This window comes from Ambystoma mexicanum, chromosome 2p (genome assembly GCF_040938575.1).
Source record: "Ambystoma mexicanum isolate Mex_15411 chromosome 2p, UKY_AmexF1_1, whole genome shotgun sequence".
NCBI lineage: Eukaryota > Metazoa > Chordata > Amphibia > Caudata > Ambystomatidae > Ambystoma > Ambystoma mexicanum.
The window spans coordinates 1,116,460,342-1,116,479,570 of NC_090923.1; the positions used below are offsets into that span (position 1 = coordinate 1,116,460,342).

Genomic DNA, 19,229 nt, shown 5'->3' on the forward strand with positions numbered 1-19,229 from the left:
ACTATTAAGATACGCCAGCTGAATTACATGTGCAGATTCCACTATTAAGATACGCCAGCTGAATTACATGTGCAGATTCCACTATTAAGATACGCCAGCTGAATTACACGTGCAGATTCCACTATTAAGATACGCCAGCTGAATTACATGTGCAGATTCCACTATTAAGATACGCCAGCTGAATTACCTGTGCAGATTCCACTATTAAGATACGCCAGCTGAATTACCTGTGCAGATTCCACTATTAAGATACGCCAGCTGAATTACATGTGCACATTCCACTATTTAGATACGCCAGCTGAATTACCTGTGCAGATTCCATTATTAAGATGGCCAGCTGAATTACCTGTGCAGATTCCACTATTAAGATAGGCCAGCTGAATTACATGTGCAGATTCCACTATTAAGATACGCCAGCTGAATTACATGTGCAGATTCCACTATTAAGATAGGCCAGCTGAATTACATGTGCAGATTCCACTATTAAGATACGCCAGCTGAATTACCTGTGCACATTCCACTATTAAGATACGCCAGCTGAATTACCTGTGCAGATTCCACTATTAAGATACGCCAGTTGAATTACCGCCAGCTGAATTACCTGTGCAGATTCCACTATTAAGATACGCCAGCTGAATTACATGTGCAGATTCCACTATTAAGATACGCCAGCTGAATTACATGTGCAGATTCCACTATTAAGATACGCCAGCTGAATTACCTGTGCAGATTCCACTATTAAGATACGCCAGCTGAATTACATGTGCACATTCCACTATTAAGATACGCCAGCTGAATTACCTGTGCAGATTCCACTATTAAGATACGCCAGCTGAATTACATGTGCACATTCCACTATTAAGATAGGCCAGCTGAATTACCTGTGCAGATTCCACTATTAAGATACGCCAGCTGAATTACATGTGCACATTCCACTATTAAGATAGGCCAGCTGAATTACATGTGCAGATTCCACTATTGAGATACGCCAGCTGAATTACCTGGGCACATTCCACTATTAAGATACGCCAGCTCAATTACCTGTGCAGATTCCACTATTGAGATACGCCAGCTGAATTACCTGTGCAGATTCCACTATTAAGATACGCCAGCTGAATTACATGTGCAGATTCCACTATTAAGATACGCCAGCTGAATTACATGTGCAGATTCCACTATTAAGATACGCCAGCTGAATTACCTGTGCAGATTCCACTATTAAGATACGCCAGCTGAATTACACGTGCACATTCCACTATTAAGATACGCCAGCTGAATTACATGTGCAGATTCCACTATTAAGATAGGCCAGCTGAATTACATGTGCAGATTCCACTATTAAGATGCGCCAGATGAATTACCTGTGCAGATTCCACTATTAAGATAGGCCAGTTGAATTACCGCCAGCTGAATTACCTGTGCAGATTCCACTATTAAGATACGCCAGCTGAATTACATGTGCAGATTCCACTATTAAGATACGCCAGCTGAATTACATGTGCAGATTCCACTATTAAGATACGCCAGCTGAATTACATGTGCAGATTCCACTATTGAGATACGCCAGCTGAATTACCTGTGCACATTCCACTATTAAGATACGCCAGCTGAATTACCTGTGCACATTCCACTATTAAGATACGCCAGCTCAATTACCTGTGCAGATTCCACTATTAAGATAGGCCAGCTGAATTACATGTGCAGATTCCACTATTAAGATACGCCAGCTGAATTACCTGTGCATATTCCACTATTAAGATACGCCAGCTGAATTACCTGTGCAGATTCCACTATTAAGATACGCCAGTTGAATTACCGCCAGCTGAATTACCTGTGCAGATTCCACTATTAAGATACGCCAGTTGAATTACCGCCAGCTGAATTACCTGTGCAGATTCCACTATTAAGATACGCCAGCTGAATTACATGTGCAGATTCCACTATTAAGATACGCCAGCTGAATTACATGTGCAGATTCCACTATTAAGATACGCCAGCTGAATTACATGTGCAGATTCCACTATTGAGATACGCCAGCTGAATTACCTGTGCACATTCCACTATTAAGATACGCCAGCTCAATTACCTGTGCAGATTCCACTATGGAGATACGCCAGCTGAATTACCTGTGCAGATTCCACTATTAAGATACGCCAGCTGCATTACATGTGCACATTCCACTATTAAGATACGCCAGCTGAATTACCTGTGCAGATTCCACTATTAAGATACGCCAGCTGAATTACCTGTGCACATTCCACTATTAAGATACGCCAGCTGAATTACCTGTGCAGATTCCACTATTAAGATACGCCAGCTGAATTACATGTGCAGATTCCACTATTAAGATACGCCAGCTGAATTACATGTGCAGATTCCACTATTAAGATACGCCAGCTGAATTACCTGTGCAGATTCCACTATTAAGATAGGCCAGTTGAATTACCGCCAGCTGAATTACCTGTGCAGATTCCACTATTAAGATACGCCAGCTGAATTACATGTGCAGATTCCACTATTAAGATAGGCCAGCTGAATTACCTGTGCAGATTCCACTATTAAGATAGGCCAGTTGAATTACCGCCAGCTGAATTACCTGTGCAGATTCCACTATTAAGATACGCCAGCTGAATTACATGTGCAGATTCCACTATTAAGATACGCCAGCTGAATTACATGTGCAGATTCCACTATTAAGATACGCCAGCTGAATTACATGTGCAGATTCCACTATTAAGATACGCCAGCTGAATTACACGTGCAGATTCCACTATTAAGATACGCCAGCTGAATTACATGTGCAGATTCCACTTTAAAACATGCTCACTTCCTGTGTGTATGTTTCTCAATCAGTCCCCTCCTGCTGTTTAGGTCTTGGCCCTGTGGATTTTGTTCACACATGAAGACCTTTGAAACTGCTCACTCTCACTGCCTCTGCGCCGTTCTGGTAAGTAGGGTCTGCTTCGATCGCACTATAAGGCGATCCAGAAGTGGAGCTGCTCTGCCCGGTCTACCCCGGGCACAACCATGCGCTGACATCCTTGCAACATGTGGTCACAGCAGGAGACAGTCTGTAGACAGTCAGAATAATCCTCATCTGTAGTTCTGAATGAGAAGCAGATTGCTACTTTGGACAACTTGGACACATGTATCCAGCACAAAAAATAAAAGCAATCGGGAAACTGTTGTAAACACAACAGCCTACTTCAGCTAGCAGAACACAATCAGAAATGTTTGCACTGCATTCCAAAGGCAGGCGGAGTTTTCAAACCAAAGTTGCTAAAGGTCCTGTGGCCCAAAAATAATTCTACCAACTACAGCTAAGTAGATGTGTGTGTGAAAATGACAGAGTTCTAGACATGTCATGTTTGGCTTTTCCAGTTAACCGAAGTGTGTGCTATTGGGCAAATCATTTTCTTACGTTTCTTTGTCTGCCAAAATTGGAAGTCTCTAGAACGGATTCAGCTCACGCTGTCTGTTGCCCAAAAAAGCCTTCCTGCTGATTTTGTCAGGTATGCAATAGCCAGCCGTGACAATTCTTATACTGGACATTGTAGATTATTTGTCTCGTGGCTTACTCCTGGCACCTTCTTTTTAAGAAACTTCACATGAGCACCTCGAGTATTGCAGTCTAATTCTGTGACATCATTGAACATGCAAGTAAGGGGGGCCGCACATACCTTTTGCCACCCAGGGCCCCACAAATCCTAGGGCCGTCCTGGATAGAATTTGTGAATGTCAGTTACAGAGATTGAATGAAGTAAGGCTGAGGGGTGAGAGAAACTGACTCAGACACAGAACAGACCCTGTTTCCAAGGTAGAGGAGGCAGCGAGAAAGCGCTGGAATCTTGAGAGACTCGGCCCTGATCCCGGGTGCCTGCAAACATAGGTAAGCGTTCCTCTCTGAAGGAAGAAAACTTTCCTTAAAAGCACCATATTCTGCTCAAGTGATAATGTGGCGGCCTGGCATCAAAGCCACAACGTTTGCATGTGCCTGATTTACTGCTTCACACCAGCCTTAGCAACCATGAGGAGTGCAGGGCAGGCACCGCGAGGGGATTCTCCTTACAAAAGCAATGGTTGTGCACAGACTAAAAAAGGATATCAACTACGACACCTCTGAGGTGTCGTTATCCTCTACTGCGCATTTTTCCAGACGGCACCACTTCTCTAAATTGCCGAAAGCTTAACGACACTTTTGTAAATTAGAAAAGTGGCAGTCTTTCAAGAAATGCTCCAGATTTCAGCAGCTTTTGCTGCAGGAAAGCATGACACCTCCTCTCGGATACTTTCACCCACCTCGGAATGGTGGTGCTGGAAACTGGAGGCGAGAATGACGACTTTCCGCGCTACTTTCAGCATGAGCTCAGAATCGGGCCCTCGGCGAGCAAGCGAAGCATTGGAAGAGTGAAAGATGCAGTGAGCAGACTCCGACTCGCTGAGAGTGCGAGGGGTGCAGCGAGAGCCCACCACAGCACAGAGGGAGAGAGAACAGCACAGGGGAACGAGTGAGAAAGATGCAATGAGAGCACACCAGACTGCTGAGGAAGAGCCAAGCCCTGGGAGAGCCAGAGTAGCATCGGGAGGTAGAAAGCAACCAAAGTAGCGTGTGCTCCCCAACACAAGGCAAGAGGCACCAAGAGAGAGGAAACTGCAGGGGGCGCTAGAGAGCAACCAAAGAAGTACATATTGGGAGCTGTAGTCCCACGCAGCACAGGACATACGGAGAGAAAAGAAGTGCCCGAGACTGACTAAAGAAGTGTGTGCTGGGAGTTGTAGTTCCGACACTCTTCAACAGAGTGCAGAGGGAGTGCAGAGCTCCATCAGTGCTAAGAGGCTGAAAGCAACTTCAGACGTGTTTATTTGACAAGTCAGTGTATGTGGCACTTGCAGGCCTCGAAGGAAAGAAGAAAAAGAGAAGCAGAGATTTTATGAAAAGGGATTCTTCCATTTAGTTTGTACATTACGGATAATAGCGTTTCTTTATGACTCGAGGCCGGGGGCATACCATTGGTGGCCATCCGCCGCAGTGCTGACTGAGGCATGCACACTCTGGGTGAGGCTTCCTGGGTGTTGGCTGAGGCTGGGAGGTCTGGATGTACTATGGGAGACAGCTCAGATCGCCTCGCCCTAAACATGTGCTTTCATTGAGGCAAGTGCTTCTCAGGACCTGTGGGCCTTGGGAGGGTCCAGGGTAATGACCACAGCACAGTACACTGTGGAGCATCCAGTAGGAGAGAAGACATGTAGTCCTACGTTAGGGGGTCTTTATAGTGAGAGGGGGCATTCTGTGCAGTGCTGTACAATGTGGGCAATTACCCTAGATCAGGGGCCTTTGACTCTCTCTCCGGTTGTTTTTGACTACAACTCCCACCATCCATAGTTAGCATAATCAATGGGAGGGCTTGTGGAAGTCGTAGTCCAAAACACCTGGAGAGACTCAAATTGCAGGCCACTGCCAAAGATGAAGCAGAGTCTGGTCTTAGACAACCAATCCTACATGGGGGACATTCTCCATAGTAAAGCCGCGGGCATTCTGTGCCGTGTGTGTATCTGCCCTAGAGGAAGCAGGGTGCATTCTTGGACATGTAGTCCTATGTCGTTATCTGCACTGATGGAAGCAGGGTGCATTATACGACATGAAGTCAAGTAAGAGGGCCTCATTAGCGATGGGACAGAGTTCTGGGAAAGCCCCCCAGAGGAAGGGCATGTAGATTATTAGTATGGGACCTGTAATCATGTGTGCTGGTATCTCTATTGAGTGGTGTTATGTTATGCAATATTATCTGGCATTTGTATAGCACCTCCTGACGTATTTTATGGCTTTGAAGTGCTTTGCCTTACAGAGAGGCCAAGGAGGAGTATGATAGAGCATTCAGTAGTGGTAGGGAGAAGCAAAGTCGGGTAGATGGTTGGGATGAGGTTGAGGGATAGATACGATGCACAGGAAGGCATGAGAAGGAAAAGTTAGGGGAGCTGTGTGTACAAGAGGACCAAATGTACTGGATTCTATAGGGCGCAGCGCCAAGAGGAGAGCTAGCTGGAGCTGTGGCGTTCTCTGCGCAAGGGAGGAATATATGGAAATTACTCACTGCATGGTGAGCCTGGGCAGGTTGAAGCCATGCCCAAGAAAACACATGCAGCAAAGCCCTTACGCCTATTTCCGTAGGACCCCAGCAACATTTGGGAGGGGTTTTATGTCAGAAACCCCAATTTACCAAGTTCGCAAAAGCTCACCGAAAAGTGAACAAAAAAACTCAAATGTTTTGGTTTCCTCATTTATTTCATGGTTTCCCAAACTCTAGGCTAGTGCGAAAAAGTGCTTATGGGGAGACTTTGAACCTCAAAACACAAGAGTAACAGGGGATACCAGGAATATCTGAATACTGTGACCTGGCCTGGATAGAGCATAGAAAAGATTAACATTGAAGGTCAGAGTATTGTTGTGTTTATGTGGTGAGTCCCAGTGCAATACACCTGTCTACATAATCATCATAGCTTCACAATGCAAGAAACATCTATGAAAAAACCTGTCTTTCAAAAAACCAAATCCTGAGATGAAACAAATTGAATTCAACCCAGTAGACACTCAATCACAATTCAATATTTTCTATTAATATGTATAGAACAAATCCTTGTAAAAAACTGATCTCATAATTATAAAAACCTACATCAATGTAAGTATCAATACATTTGTTAATCAGTCCATCAAATACATAATTAGACTGATAAGATACATCATTCCCATCTAAAACCACAACAAACCACACTTCAACCATACCACATTCATACTCAAACAATTCATCAAATCACTCAATTATAACAAATATTTCATCAATAAAAACAAACATACCAAAACACAACTATACAATTTCTAGTCCATTATTAATATGAACCGTGAGTTTAACACAGTTAAGCCAGTCTCTTGTTTATATGGTCTAATCTGACTCAAGCTGATATCAATTAAAACTGTTTACAAATAACAGTACACTCCTCAACCCGACATGTTTCTTTCTGTACAAAACTTGGTTAACAGAAATTCTTCAAGGGCACTATGGTCCAGCAAGGTCGAGTGGAATGTAGATGGAAAAAGAGAACGTGTATACTACACCAGCAGGGCTCACCTAGATATAAACATGAAAACACAACATCAATCAGGCTGGATGCTTAAGTTTCTAGATTGATCATTACTACCACCGCACCATAAATGAACAGGGTGTAGAAAAAAGGTTATCAATACCCCCCATCTGCCTCTACCATTAGGGAAAACATGTGAACCGTGGTCCGGAACCATGATAGAAACACCATGTTAGTTGGTATATCCAAAATATTACCACCATCACCAACACCTCGTGACATTTCGGGACTTCCAGAACCACTGAGGTCGTACCTCTGAAAGAAGTAGAACCTACCATGACCCAATTGTGTACCATGCATGAGAAAAACGGAGATCTGTAAATGGGGTCATTTCAGACCAAACACTCACAATCGATCTTCTGTAACTTTGTCGATTAATGCCACTGGTGTATACCAACCCCGGTGGTACACAATCACCGGAGAGCAAAAAGTGCCCAACACTTAATTAAGTAGAGGAGCCCAATCTCGTAGACTCTGTATATGTGTCACGGCAACTTCTAGCCTACCTGCAAATATAGAGGCGGAACATAACCAGTTAACAACCATTACGGAACTATAAGGCAAAAGACATCTATTCTTCCGCAAAATCACGTAATGTCTTCGAGAGAGGTCTATATAGATATTCTTCATTCGTGGTGACAACACCCGACATAAACGAGTTTTCCACGAGAACATACACATGTCACCCAGGCTTACCTTAATCACAAAGATCTGTCACTATCCGGCATATGCACATGTAACGACCGCATCCTAGCAGGTATCTCCCCGTGAGACATCAACAGAAACGTCATCTGTGTCAGTCGTAACCGTAATGTTTAACATTACTGTAGGGGAGAAAGAGGAGTAACAAGGACAAATCAATGGACCGAATCACCACTATAAAGTGATCAATTCATTCACACGAGGCATCCGTATATATAGAAGGTGCACCATGCGTATTCAAAACAACGTAACTCGTGGAATCGGAAACAGCTGACCCGTCCCCACCCGGGCGCGAACAAGGGACAGTGCAAAAATAGCAAACTAGTGTCCAACGTGCGGGATAGAAATGCACGTACCCCCTAATGCCGTCAACATCGTGAAAAGGGACTACCGACTGGTGACAAGAACACGGGATAGTTCTGTCATTAAAATACACGCCCCTCAATCTCTGTGCGAACTCAACACCCGTCCTTAATAATGAAACATATTATTATCAGCTTCATATCAAGGATAAAGTAAGTAGAAGAGACTTTGAACCTTTCGCAGTGTCATGGTGCACCAAAGCATGTAGAAAAACCATGCCCAAGAAAACACAGCATGCAAGGCCCCTCTCCTTACTCCCCATCGCCCCGAATGGCCACAAACAGCCAGGTTCTTTCTTTCTTTCTTTCAAATTATCGAATGCGTGGGCGGACCCATGTAGGCGCTTCCCCATCCAAAAGGATGATGTGCACCTACCCCACCAATCTTACACACAGCCCTCACATTCTCATAACTCCTCCCACCACCCCGTCTGCCCCACAAAATTTAGCAGCACACTGCTCCTCTCCCTGCCTCTCACCTCGACTCCTCCCAGCAAAGCCTTCCCACTCAGTTAAGCCACGCCCAGCGCAGATCTTCTTCTTCTCCTTCTTAATTATCGGATGCGTGGGCGGACCCACGCAGGCGCTTCCCCATCCTAAAGGATGATGTGCACCAGACCCACCAATCAATACTTAGTTCACATAAACTCACAACTCTTCCCACCGCCCCGTCTGCCTCACAAAATCCAACATCACACTGATCCTCCTCCTGCCTCTCACCCCGTCACCTCCCAGCAAATCCTTCCCACTCAGCTCAGCCACACCCAGCGCAGACAACCGGACTCTCATCAATTCTCTCTCCTCAACATGTCTCTCACACCTAAGCAGAAAATGTCCCACAGTCTCAGGCACCCCACACACCGCAGAGTCCCTCGACTCACGCTTCCCCACTCGAAACAGACAGTCATTCAGCCCCACTTGCCCTATCCTCAACCGATTCAGCATCACCTCCTCCGGCCTCCTCCATTCCAGACTCCCCGCATCCACCTTCACCGACACTTTCCCACGAACACCAAACATCCACCTGTCCTTCACCCCACTCACCCACCTCTCCTGCCACTCATCCATGACCCGTCTCACCACCACAGCCTTCACCTCATCCACACTCAAAGGCAACCTCACATCAACCGCTCCTCTTCTCATACCCTCACCCGCCGCCAGATCCACCAACTCATTACCCAAAATGCCACTGTGACTGGGGCCCCACGCCAACTCCAAATCCATTCCCCCACACGCACACCGATCAATCTTCCTCCTGATGTCCAAAATCACATCCTTCCTATCACCATCCCCTGCCACAATTGCCTGCAACCCACTCAATTAATCCGAGAACACCACCACCTTCTCATACCCCAACTCACACACCCTATCAATCGCCAATGCAATCGCCACCAACTCAGCCGTACAAATAGACACATCATTCGTCAGTCGCCCCACTTTATACTCCCCAGTGCTTTCCAGATAATACGCCATACCCACTCTTCCAGACATAGGATCTTTTGAACCATCCGTGAACACCTTACATCCTTCCTTTCCTGCCGAATACGCCTGACCCAAAGTCTTGATCTCACCCCGCAAACCCCGCTTTTTTGACACCACACACACCAACTCTAAACACACCTTTGGAGACCCGATCATCCACATCGGCCATCTCACCAAAACCGTACCCGTCACAGCCAACAACTCGCCCACACCCCACTGCACCCCCTTCTCCCACATGTGAAACACCCCCCTTCCTCCTCCGCCGGTCCCCATAGTAGTCAAACCTCCAATTATACTTCAAACATTCACGCACCGGATGAGCCACACTCTTCGCACTGCACTTCACCCTCCACCTCATATTCAACGCATACCTCCTCAATCCCAACGGCATCTCCCCCACAAGCACCTGCACCGCATTCACTGGAGAGGACCTCATCACACCCGAACACACCCTCAATGCCCTCGCCTGCACCCTATCCAACCGTAGCTTCTGACTCGCTGTGAAACCCACTGCCACCTGACATCCAAAATCTATCACACTCAAAATCAACCCCTTATTCAACATTCGTAAACACTTCTGCTGTGCACCCCACTCTTTCCCAGACACCGCCCGCAACAAATTCAACCTACGTTTACACTTATCCACCACACCATCCACCTGCAAATTCCAGTTCAACTTCCTATCCAAAATCACTCCCAAGTACCGAAACTCCTCTATGCTCTTCACCCTCACACCTTTCAAAACCAAGTTCAACTCCTGTTGCACCCTTTTCCTTGAGAAAACCATACTCACACTTTTATCCACAGACACCGAAAAGCCCCATTTCCCACACCACTCCTCCATACGCACTATCGCAGCTTGCAGCCGACTCTGCACCAACAACAAACTCCGCCCTCTTACCCATACCACACCATCATCTGTGAAGAAATCCACCTGACACCCGATTCCCGCCAAAGCTCGAATCAACCCATCCACATCACATTAAACAGCATTGCACTAATCACACTCCCCTGCGGCGTCCCATTCTCCATCTTCCAAACTTCAGACAGCACCCCCCTCACTCTCACCTGAAAGGTCCTATCAGCCAAAAACGCCCTAATCCACCGAAACATTCTCCCCTTCACACCCATCTCCAACAGTTTCACCAACAACCCACTCTTCCACACCATATCATACGCCTTCTCTTTCTTTCTTTAAATTAGAGTACGCCTTCTCTATTTATTGGAAAGCTGGAAGGAAATATGGGCACACTTAACGCAGGGTGGGATTTCAACTATAGCTTCCTTGGGAGCAGAAGCCCAGTCCGCCCTTCCTGGAGGTTCCTGAGTCCTGCTAAGGCCTTTAGATAATGGTTATATTGGTGTCTGAGGCAGGAATCCTCTTAGGCTGAGGCTGGGTGCTTATGGGAGTTAATTTACATAATCCAGCCTTTCACTAGCCTTCTCACCCTGGGCTGCAGTTACTCTCTATTGTTAAAAGAGGGTACCATGTGAATGTTAGGTCAAAACAGGGGTGTGAGGTCTAATTAACAAATTAGATTTCCAGGTCTGCCTTATGATTTTTTTTTTGGGGGGGGGGTTTGTCTGCGTGTTTAGGGGGTTGCTACCTCGTCTTTTATGAGTGCTTCAAAAGTGCGTGAAAATTAGACATTTAAAGCAAAACATTATAATGAAACCTCAACATAATATAACATTACCTAACCAGCTAGCAGAAAAGGAAACTGACATCATACCCCTCCCCGCTGCCCCTAAAGGAGTGAATGGGTACATACAGTAGTATTCAGGTAGATTCTATTTAAGGTGCATTTAGCTTTGGGAAAAGAGCACTTGGATCCCGGCAGAGCAAGACATTACAAACACGTGTCTACAGCTTAAGACATGACATGGCATAACATAACCCAGTGTAGCATACCAAGCCTAATTCAGAGCTGCACTGCAAAACAGGGCTCGCCATAGACAATATGACTTAACACATGCACTTAGCAAAACATCACACAGAGTGGTGCATGCATACTGAGGTCAGGTGCGTTCTGGGATGCAATGTCCTGAAAAGACCTCTGTACTGAGGAACAGTGCATTTTGGGAAATGTAATCCCATGGGGCCTCTGCAATGTGTGAAGGGGAGCGCATTCTGGCACATGGTGGGAGGACCGGAGCATGTGATGGTAAAACCTGGCATGTGAAGGGGGCACCTGTGTACCTAAGTCGGTGCCTGGCATATAAGGCTTTACCAGGCATATTAGCTTTACCTGGGCATATGCTGGCACGACCTTGAAATGTAGGCATGTTCCTATCGTATGATGTTGTTCTGAGGAATGTAACAGTACCTCCTTTCCACAAAGAGTATGATGGCCACAACGACCACACCATCACATCTCTGCCCATATGATTCCCCCAACTTCCCCCCCACCCCCGGTTCTGCCCTGTGCAGCATCTATATTGGAAGAGAAAGGGTGCATTCTGGGACATGCATTGCTGTTGGCTGTCTTCTGGACTGAGATAGGCAGAGTGCGCGTGGGACATGTAATGCCCAGCGTGGTCCTTCAGCAGAGCTCATCCTGGGACATGCAGACTCTCGGGGAAGTCTCCTTACTGAGGCAGCATAGACTTCTGGGACACGTAGTCCTTGGAAGTGGGACGTTGTACTGGACAGGACTGTGAATGCCTTAACATATTGTCTTGTGGGGGCTTCTAGGATGTGTTAGGCAATTACATTGATTAGCGCATAAAGCTGAGTGTGGTGTAGGCAGCAATACTGAGTGGGGTGGAGCCATCCTGCGGCATGAAGTCTTGTTGAGGCGTTTATACTCAGCGAGGCAGATCAATGCATGGGACACAGAGCCATGCAGAGTCGTGTTTTGCAGTGAGCTGCAGTGCATTCTGGGATATCTCTTCCGGTGGGGCATCTGTACTGGATAGTGTGATTTCACATGCACAATCCCCCCTCCCTATTATTTATCCCTACACACCACCCCACCCACCCCCCATATGTTTCTGTTTTTTCAGCAAATATGTTTGGTCGAGTGTGTTTTGGGGCATTAAACCTTGTGCGGGCATTTGCAGCATGGAAAGAAAGGTGCATTCTGTGATCTGCAGTCATACTGCAGCATCAACACTGAATGATCCAGACTGCATTCTGGGACATGTATTTCTCTGGTGCCTCTGCATGGGGTTGGGCAGAGTGCAGTGTTGCACAGCTATGCCTGTGTGGATATGTACCCACTGAAGCAGAGTGCATTCTCTGACGCGGTGTCCTGTTGGAACCACTATAATGAGTGAGTTAGTGTGCATTTGGGGTATGTAGGCCTGTGGTGGGGCGGGTTTTTCCTCTGAGTGAGGCACAGTAGAGTCTGGGAAATGTAATCCTGTCTGGTAACAGTTCTTAGAATAGAGTGTACATCCCACAATGGTAGGGAGTGCCTGGGGAAAGGATGACATACGATGCTCTCTGGCATATGGCGATATGTCTAACACCCAAGCTTACCACTACCCAGGAGGGCAATTCCTAGATGTGAGGTAGACAGCGCTTTAAGTGGGCAGGGGCTAGCCAGGGCCCAGTCCTGGCAGTCTACAGATGTTGCTTTTGAGCCAGGGCTCTGCCAGGGCTCTCTGATCGTACCTCTGCTCTTCCGAACCAACCTCCTTCACCAAATATCCTTAAAAATATGAGTTGCAACACTTAGCCAGTATATGTTTAGAATCACAACATCACTTAAAGGAATGTGAAAGTAGGTACTTTTCAAACAGGAAAGGGACATAATAAGAGAATACATTGTTTGATTGTTTTCCACACATTATATTCAACTATTATCATTAGACTTTAAGTTGTACGTACAGATGATGGATTTCTTTCAGAAGTACTGTGGGATTGCATGCAGTACTTACCTCCTTTGATTTGGTGTTCTGTTTCATATTTGAATATATTTATTGTGGTCAACATTCTTACACACATTAACCATATTCAAATACATCTTTTAAACCAGCATGTTTGTCCTTTCGTTGCACATGTGTAAACTCAATTGGCTGCTAGGTCTCTCCTTTATTCACACAGGCCACTCCTCTCTTAAAGCTTGACCAGCTACTTGAGATGTGAGGCGGCAGGAGACCCTTTTTAGGTCCCACCCCCAAATATTGCATCATAACTCATTACAGCCCCCCCCCCCCCCCGATTCCTTATCCCGCTTAAAGCACTGGAGGTAGGTACGACTAGACCAGGCCGTACGCCGGCTGTAGATAGGCATACATACAGCTGCACTTGGCATCCAATATCAGTACCGGCACCTGAGGCTATACCCGCCACATGCCTTCAATACTCGGTCGTGTTCTTCCACCTGTATGTGAAACCCTTGGCGGATCTTGCCAGGAACACTGGCGCGCAGCTCTATGTGTACGCCATCAACACCAGGTCCTGTTTTGGGTGGAAAACCAGGACGATGCAGCATCTTAAGTCAGGTCTTACCTGGCAGGGTTCTACTCTTGGATTGCAACTTGTCAAAGACACAAAGCTTAATGATCGCTCAAGGCACGTGGCCTCCCGCTCTCTGCTCATTGGCTAAGCTAAGGGACTCTGTCCAAGGCTACAACAAGGGCGTGCTCCTAAAATAATTCCTGAGGCCTTTCTCTTCTTTACAGCCGAGATTAGTTTGGTGATAAGAAGCTGGTCCCTTCGGCTGAGAATTTCAAGATGGCGACTGCTGTTTCCATACCTGTGTGCGCCGTCACATGTCGACTGCTTTAATTAAGTGAACCCCGCTCAACCTAAGGCTCCGCTGGTACATGAGCTCAGTTGCATGCAGGTGCGTTGCTAGGGGGGTTGGGCGATCTATAGCCCTGGTCCTTTGGTTGTAGCCCCATATAGAAGCTCTGGGGTCCTGACATTAGCGTAGCCCCAGATCTTTTCCAGACCTAGCAACATCCCCGGCTGCATGTCTCTTATTGAAACAGCGCCCCTGTGATCCCAGCTTCTTAGCCGCTCCTAGAACCATGCCCGCCACACTCTATAGGCCTGGATGCTCCAGTAGTAATGTAAGTCTTTGCATGTATTCTTGCGTAAATGCAGCCAAGCCAACATGGCTTCCAGGTGGACCCAGCCCTTTAGGAAAAGGTTCTGCAAACATCAAACATGCATGATGCATGCAGTGTGGAAAAACAAGTACGAGACGAACAGTAAAGCCCTGTCACATCTGGAGAAAGGGCAACACCCAATCACACGTGGAGAAAGATCGAGGTTGAGAAACACCCAATCAGATGATGAGACGCAGAATACAAACACCAACCAGCCGTGTCTTTCCATTGCAGCTTTCCTCCTTAGAGCTTCCGCGCGCATCCCGCCTTGGACTCCCCCTGACCCTTCTCCCTGCTCCAGCCCATGGGTCTTCCGGTCTGCTTAGCCTCCCTCTCACTTGCCCCGCCCCCGCCTTTCTCCCCAGCACATACTCACTATTTCCATAGCTCTGCGGCACCATGTCCACTTTCTGCACCTCCTTGGCGAAGTAGTCCTCCTCGCTGCTCCCGCGCCCGCACAGCGAGGCCTGCTCCTTGGCCCTCTCCCTCAGCAGCTCTTTGGTACTGTTGTACAGCAGCATGACCTCCGGGGGCACCGACGGCGGGGCCGCCTGCTCCGGGGGGCCCGCGAAGCGTAGCTTGCTCAGGATTTGGCCCCTCACTGCCCTTATGCGCTTGACCTTATAGGTGTCCAGGTCGAAAGGCTGGCAGGTGGAGTGGGCAAGGAGCCCAGCCGCCAACTCCAGCAGAGTGGCACAGACCAACAACAGGACCATCCTGAACAGTGGACTAGTGGGTCGCGCACAGGGATGAGGTCAAGTTCTTGTGAGGGCATGTGACGTGACCACTGCGTGGTCGAAGTGGCAATACTTAAGTCTGTGTAACTAGAATCAAAGCTGTGAGTTAGGGGTCAATTCCCTGTTCATTCCCAGTCCAGAGGGTTCATGGCCACCCCACCCTCGTAGAAGCCCAGGACCTGCTCCCTGCTTGCCGGCTACCTTCAGGTGCACTCGTACTTGAGGCCAAAACCTCCCCTCTCAGGGCCGAAGCTTCAGTTCATCTTTGCCGCCTTCCCTGCCCACAAATAATTGAGCTGTCTTTGCGATGGACCCGGATAAAACGTAAGCTTGAAGGTGTTGCAAGTAATAGCAAGTGTGTCCTTCATCACATGGCAGGTTCAGAGTAGGGCCTTTGGGGGGCGAGGGGAGTCTGCTAGCCTGGAGTTGTGCCCACTGGGAGGTGCTAGGGTCGCTGACTCGGCCTCTGTTGAGGAAGTGATAGGAAGTTATACCTCTACAAGATGGCGGCCCTGTCACTAGACGTCCAGCTCCTCTTTGCAGATTCCTCTTAGGGGGTTGGAAATCTGGTGCCCTGGTACCTCCTGGCAGCAGATGCCAGGTGTTTCTGTAAAGTGGTTGAAGTTTCTCGAACATACGGCCCTTTATCAAATGTCCAGCTCCGGTTCTGCGCCCAGAAAGCTTCTATGTCATATCCACGTCTGGGTCCCGTTCATGTGATGGATCTCAGGCGTGTCTAAAATGGACAGATCCAGGTCTTTCCTTTCCGGGAGCTGGGTGTCTGATGTCTGTGGCGACCCTGTTCGGCAGCTGGAGGTCTTGGACCCTGTCCCTTCGCAAATCGTTCAGATCCAGGTCAGTGCTCCGTTCAGGAGAGGGATGTCTGGCTTCATGTGCTCTTTGCAAATTATTTCGCTCACATCTGTGATGCTGCGCCCTGGATGTCTGACGCCCTGTGCGTTTATATAATGTTCAGATTCAGGTCTTTGCCGGCCCTCTTCTTGAGCTGGATGTCTGCCATCCTGTCCGTTCGGAAATTCTTCAAATGCAGGTGAGTACCCCGTTTAGGAGATGGATGTCTGCTATTATGTGGTTTTGAGAAATGATCAGATCCAGGTCTGTGTTTCGTCTAAGGAGTTCGGTGTCTGACGCGGTGCTCGTTTACAGAATGCTCTGACTCCAATTCTTTGGCAGCCCTATTCATGCGCGGGTTCTCTGTCACCCTCCCCTTTTGTGAAATGTAGAGATGCAGCCGTCTGTGTCCCGTTCACGCGCTGGTTATCTGGCAGTCTGACCTCTTGTCACGTCCGGTGTCTGTCCCTACAGCGAAGCGGCTGTCCCACTATCCTCCGAGCCGTACTGAGATGGAAGATTGGTGGACTATTCCGTTCCTTAAAGTTGACAGGAAAGATATTGTGGCTTTGGAACAGACACAGCCCTCTGCGCCTCTGTCTCCTCCTACCTTTCTGTCCCCTCCGCCTCCTCCACCCCAGCCTCACTCCCTCTTTTTCCCTTCCTCCGCGGAACAGCCAGAGCCCTGAGGTCTACCACAAAGTACGCCACACACATTGCACAGTCAAGGCCAGCCACAACTGGGAACACGAAGCCACAGAGACGTGCACGGCAGCGGCCTGGGGCAGAGCAGGCGAGCGAGACACGCACGCTCGAGCTTCAGCGCCCTCCCACATCGGAAACAAACAGATTTACCAGTTCTCAGCCAGGCCTGGCTCGCTGGAGCCACTCAAGAACTGCTCCCCAACAACCGCAGTCACCCCGAAAACAGTATGCCACCAAGCACAGGCGTGTACCATCCAACGAGGTGCCTCCCAACCGCACCATACACAGGTGCCCACCTCAAGAGCAGTCACACCCAATACAGAACAAAGAGGTGATTTCGGCAGGAGACTCCAGGCTAGAATGGTGCCCAACAACTGCAGCGCAGCCAAACAGGGACGTCATTTCACCAAAATGCCTGGGGTCGGGGAAGTGACATCACACGACCGTTGACCTCTGTTGACGCCACAGCAAGTGATGTCATTTGACCCCACCCTGAAGTGACATCACAGGAACCGATGGAACACAACCTTTCTTTAACCCCTTGACAAAACAGGAAATGGCATCACACTACGAAAAATATGGTTACAATATCACTTTAATGTGATGTACATTTCATACAAGAATGGATCGCCATATGTATCGTTAATATCAGTGTGTATAGACCCATATTACCGAATTACTGTGAATGCAAGCAGACGTCCAAGGCCAACTGATAATGATGTGTTATTATATAGCACTTACGCTTAAGCGCTTTATATAGAACAAATATGCATATAGTAGCCCCCAACCTGTGTTGGTACTCATTTATCAACCTCAGAAGGATAAAAGGCTGAGTTGGCCTTAGCGAGATTCGAATCTGCAACCTGCCGATCACACACACACATCGCTGCAACGAGCGATGAACCCACTGAGCTATCTTACCGGCTATAGTTATCTCACCGGCTATAGTAAAATGATTGCTCATGTCTAAATGTTCTCAATGTCAGAAAGGATATGACACTCTGTGGTGGATACCATTAAACTGGTAACAGATTTAACAGCAGGCCAGTTCATCGGCAGGTCTGGTACAAAGTGGGCCACATGTCAAGCCTGCGTGGATCTACTTTTCAGGTTACAGAGGTTGGCCTCACATGGCATCCCGTACTCTGGGCACTCGCTACCACATAGAAGCAAACAAACATCCTGAACAGCATGCCAGGGAGATAGGAAAGATGGACACATTACAACAAACCATTCATTGTGGCACAATGAAATCAAGGGCCACATTATGTGCTATGGTCAAACATTTCTACACTGTACGCAAGCTGTTAGGCACACAGATTTTGTCAAGTGACCGAGGACACCGAGATGGACTGTCTTGTGATGATCTTGAGATAGCCAGCCATTACAGAAACAAAGAGCCACATGCTGCTGGCCCCAGCCCAGGAACTTCCTTTTAAACATTTTTTTTAAAAAAATATATTTTTTCTTCTTTTTTTAGGGGTAGAAAGGGAAACCACATGGGTAGAAAGGGAGATCTAACATAACTGCAACCAAATGCACTGTACAGAGGTGCCAGCTCACAACTACAAATACACAGAACAAGTCCCGACGAATAACTGCATTGAATACTCTAATGGTGCTTAGTAAATCGCACCTGCACCAAATTCACCTCTAACAGTCCCTCATGTTAAACCACATGTGCTCTGAAACAGAAAAAGTGCAAAGACTGCAACTACACTGAATACGGTCTGAAGAGGAGCCGGCCAGAAACGCAACACCAAAGGCAACACACCCAATGCACAACAAAGAGGCGGACACAAACAAGCTCACAGACTATGTTACATGAATGGGCCCACCTCTAACTGCACCCAATGCAGTGTAGAATTATATCCACCAGAAACCACAACTGTACCAAGCACACTGTAAAGTGGCACCACCCGTCAACCACAGCTACACAGAAAACAGCATGCCTTGTTGCCCATCCCAAACTGCCACAGCACCAAATGCAGCACACAGGTCCCTAAAAAAAGCCATATTTCCTCTGAAAATCGAATAAAATGGTCCTCACCCACAACAGTATGTGTGGGCCAACAAAGTATGAAGAGTGCAGGTAACACACAGCAAGGTGTTCAGCATCAATCACATCGAATACGCTCTAGGAGATGCCAATAGCAACCACAAACACAAGAAATATCAAATAAAGAGG

The 19,229-nt window shown here is 47.5% G+C and overlaps 1 protein-coding gene across 1 annotated transcript in view; it reads right to left on the bottom strand.

Moving 5' to 3' along the window:
• The window catches only part of LOC138567173 (transforming growth factor beta-2 proprotein-like), a 115,122-nt gene extending 98,162 nt beyond the window's left edge, over positions 1–16,960 (bottom strand). The window contains exon 1 of the mRNA XM_069645143.1: positions 15,124–16,960. Within this exon, the coding sequence (XP_069501244.1) occupies positions 15,124–15,463 (340 nt within the window). The 5' untranslated portion in view covers positions 15,464–16,960. The remainder of the gene's footprint in view (positions 1–15,123) is intronic.
• Positions 16,961–19,229: the final 2,269 nt, after the last annotated feature.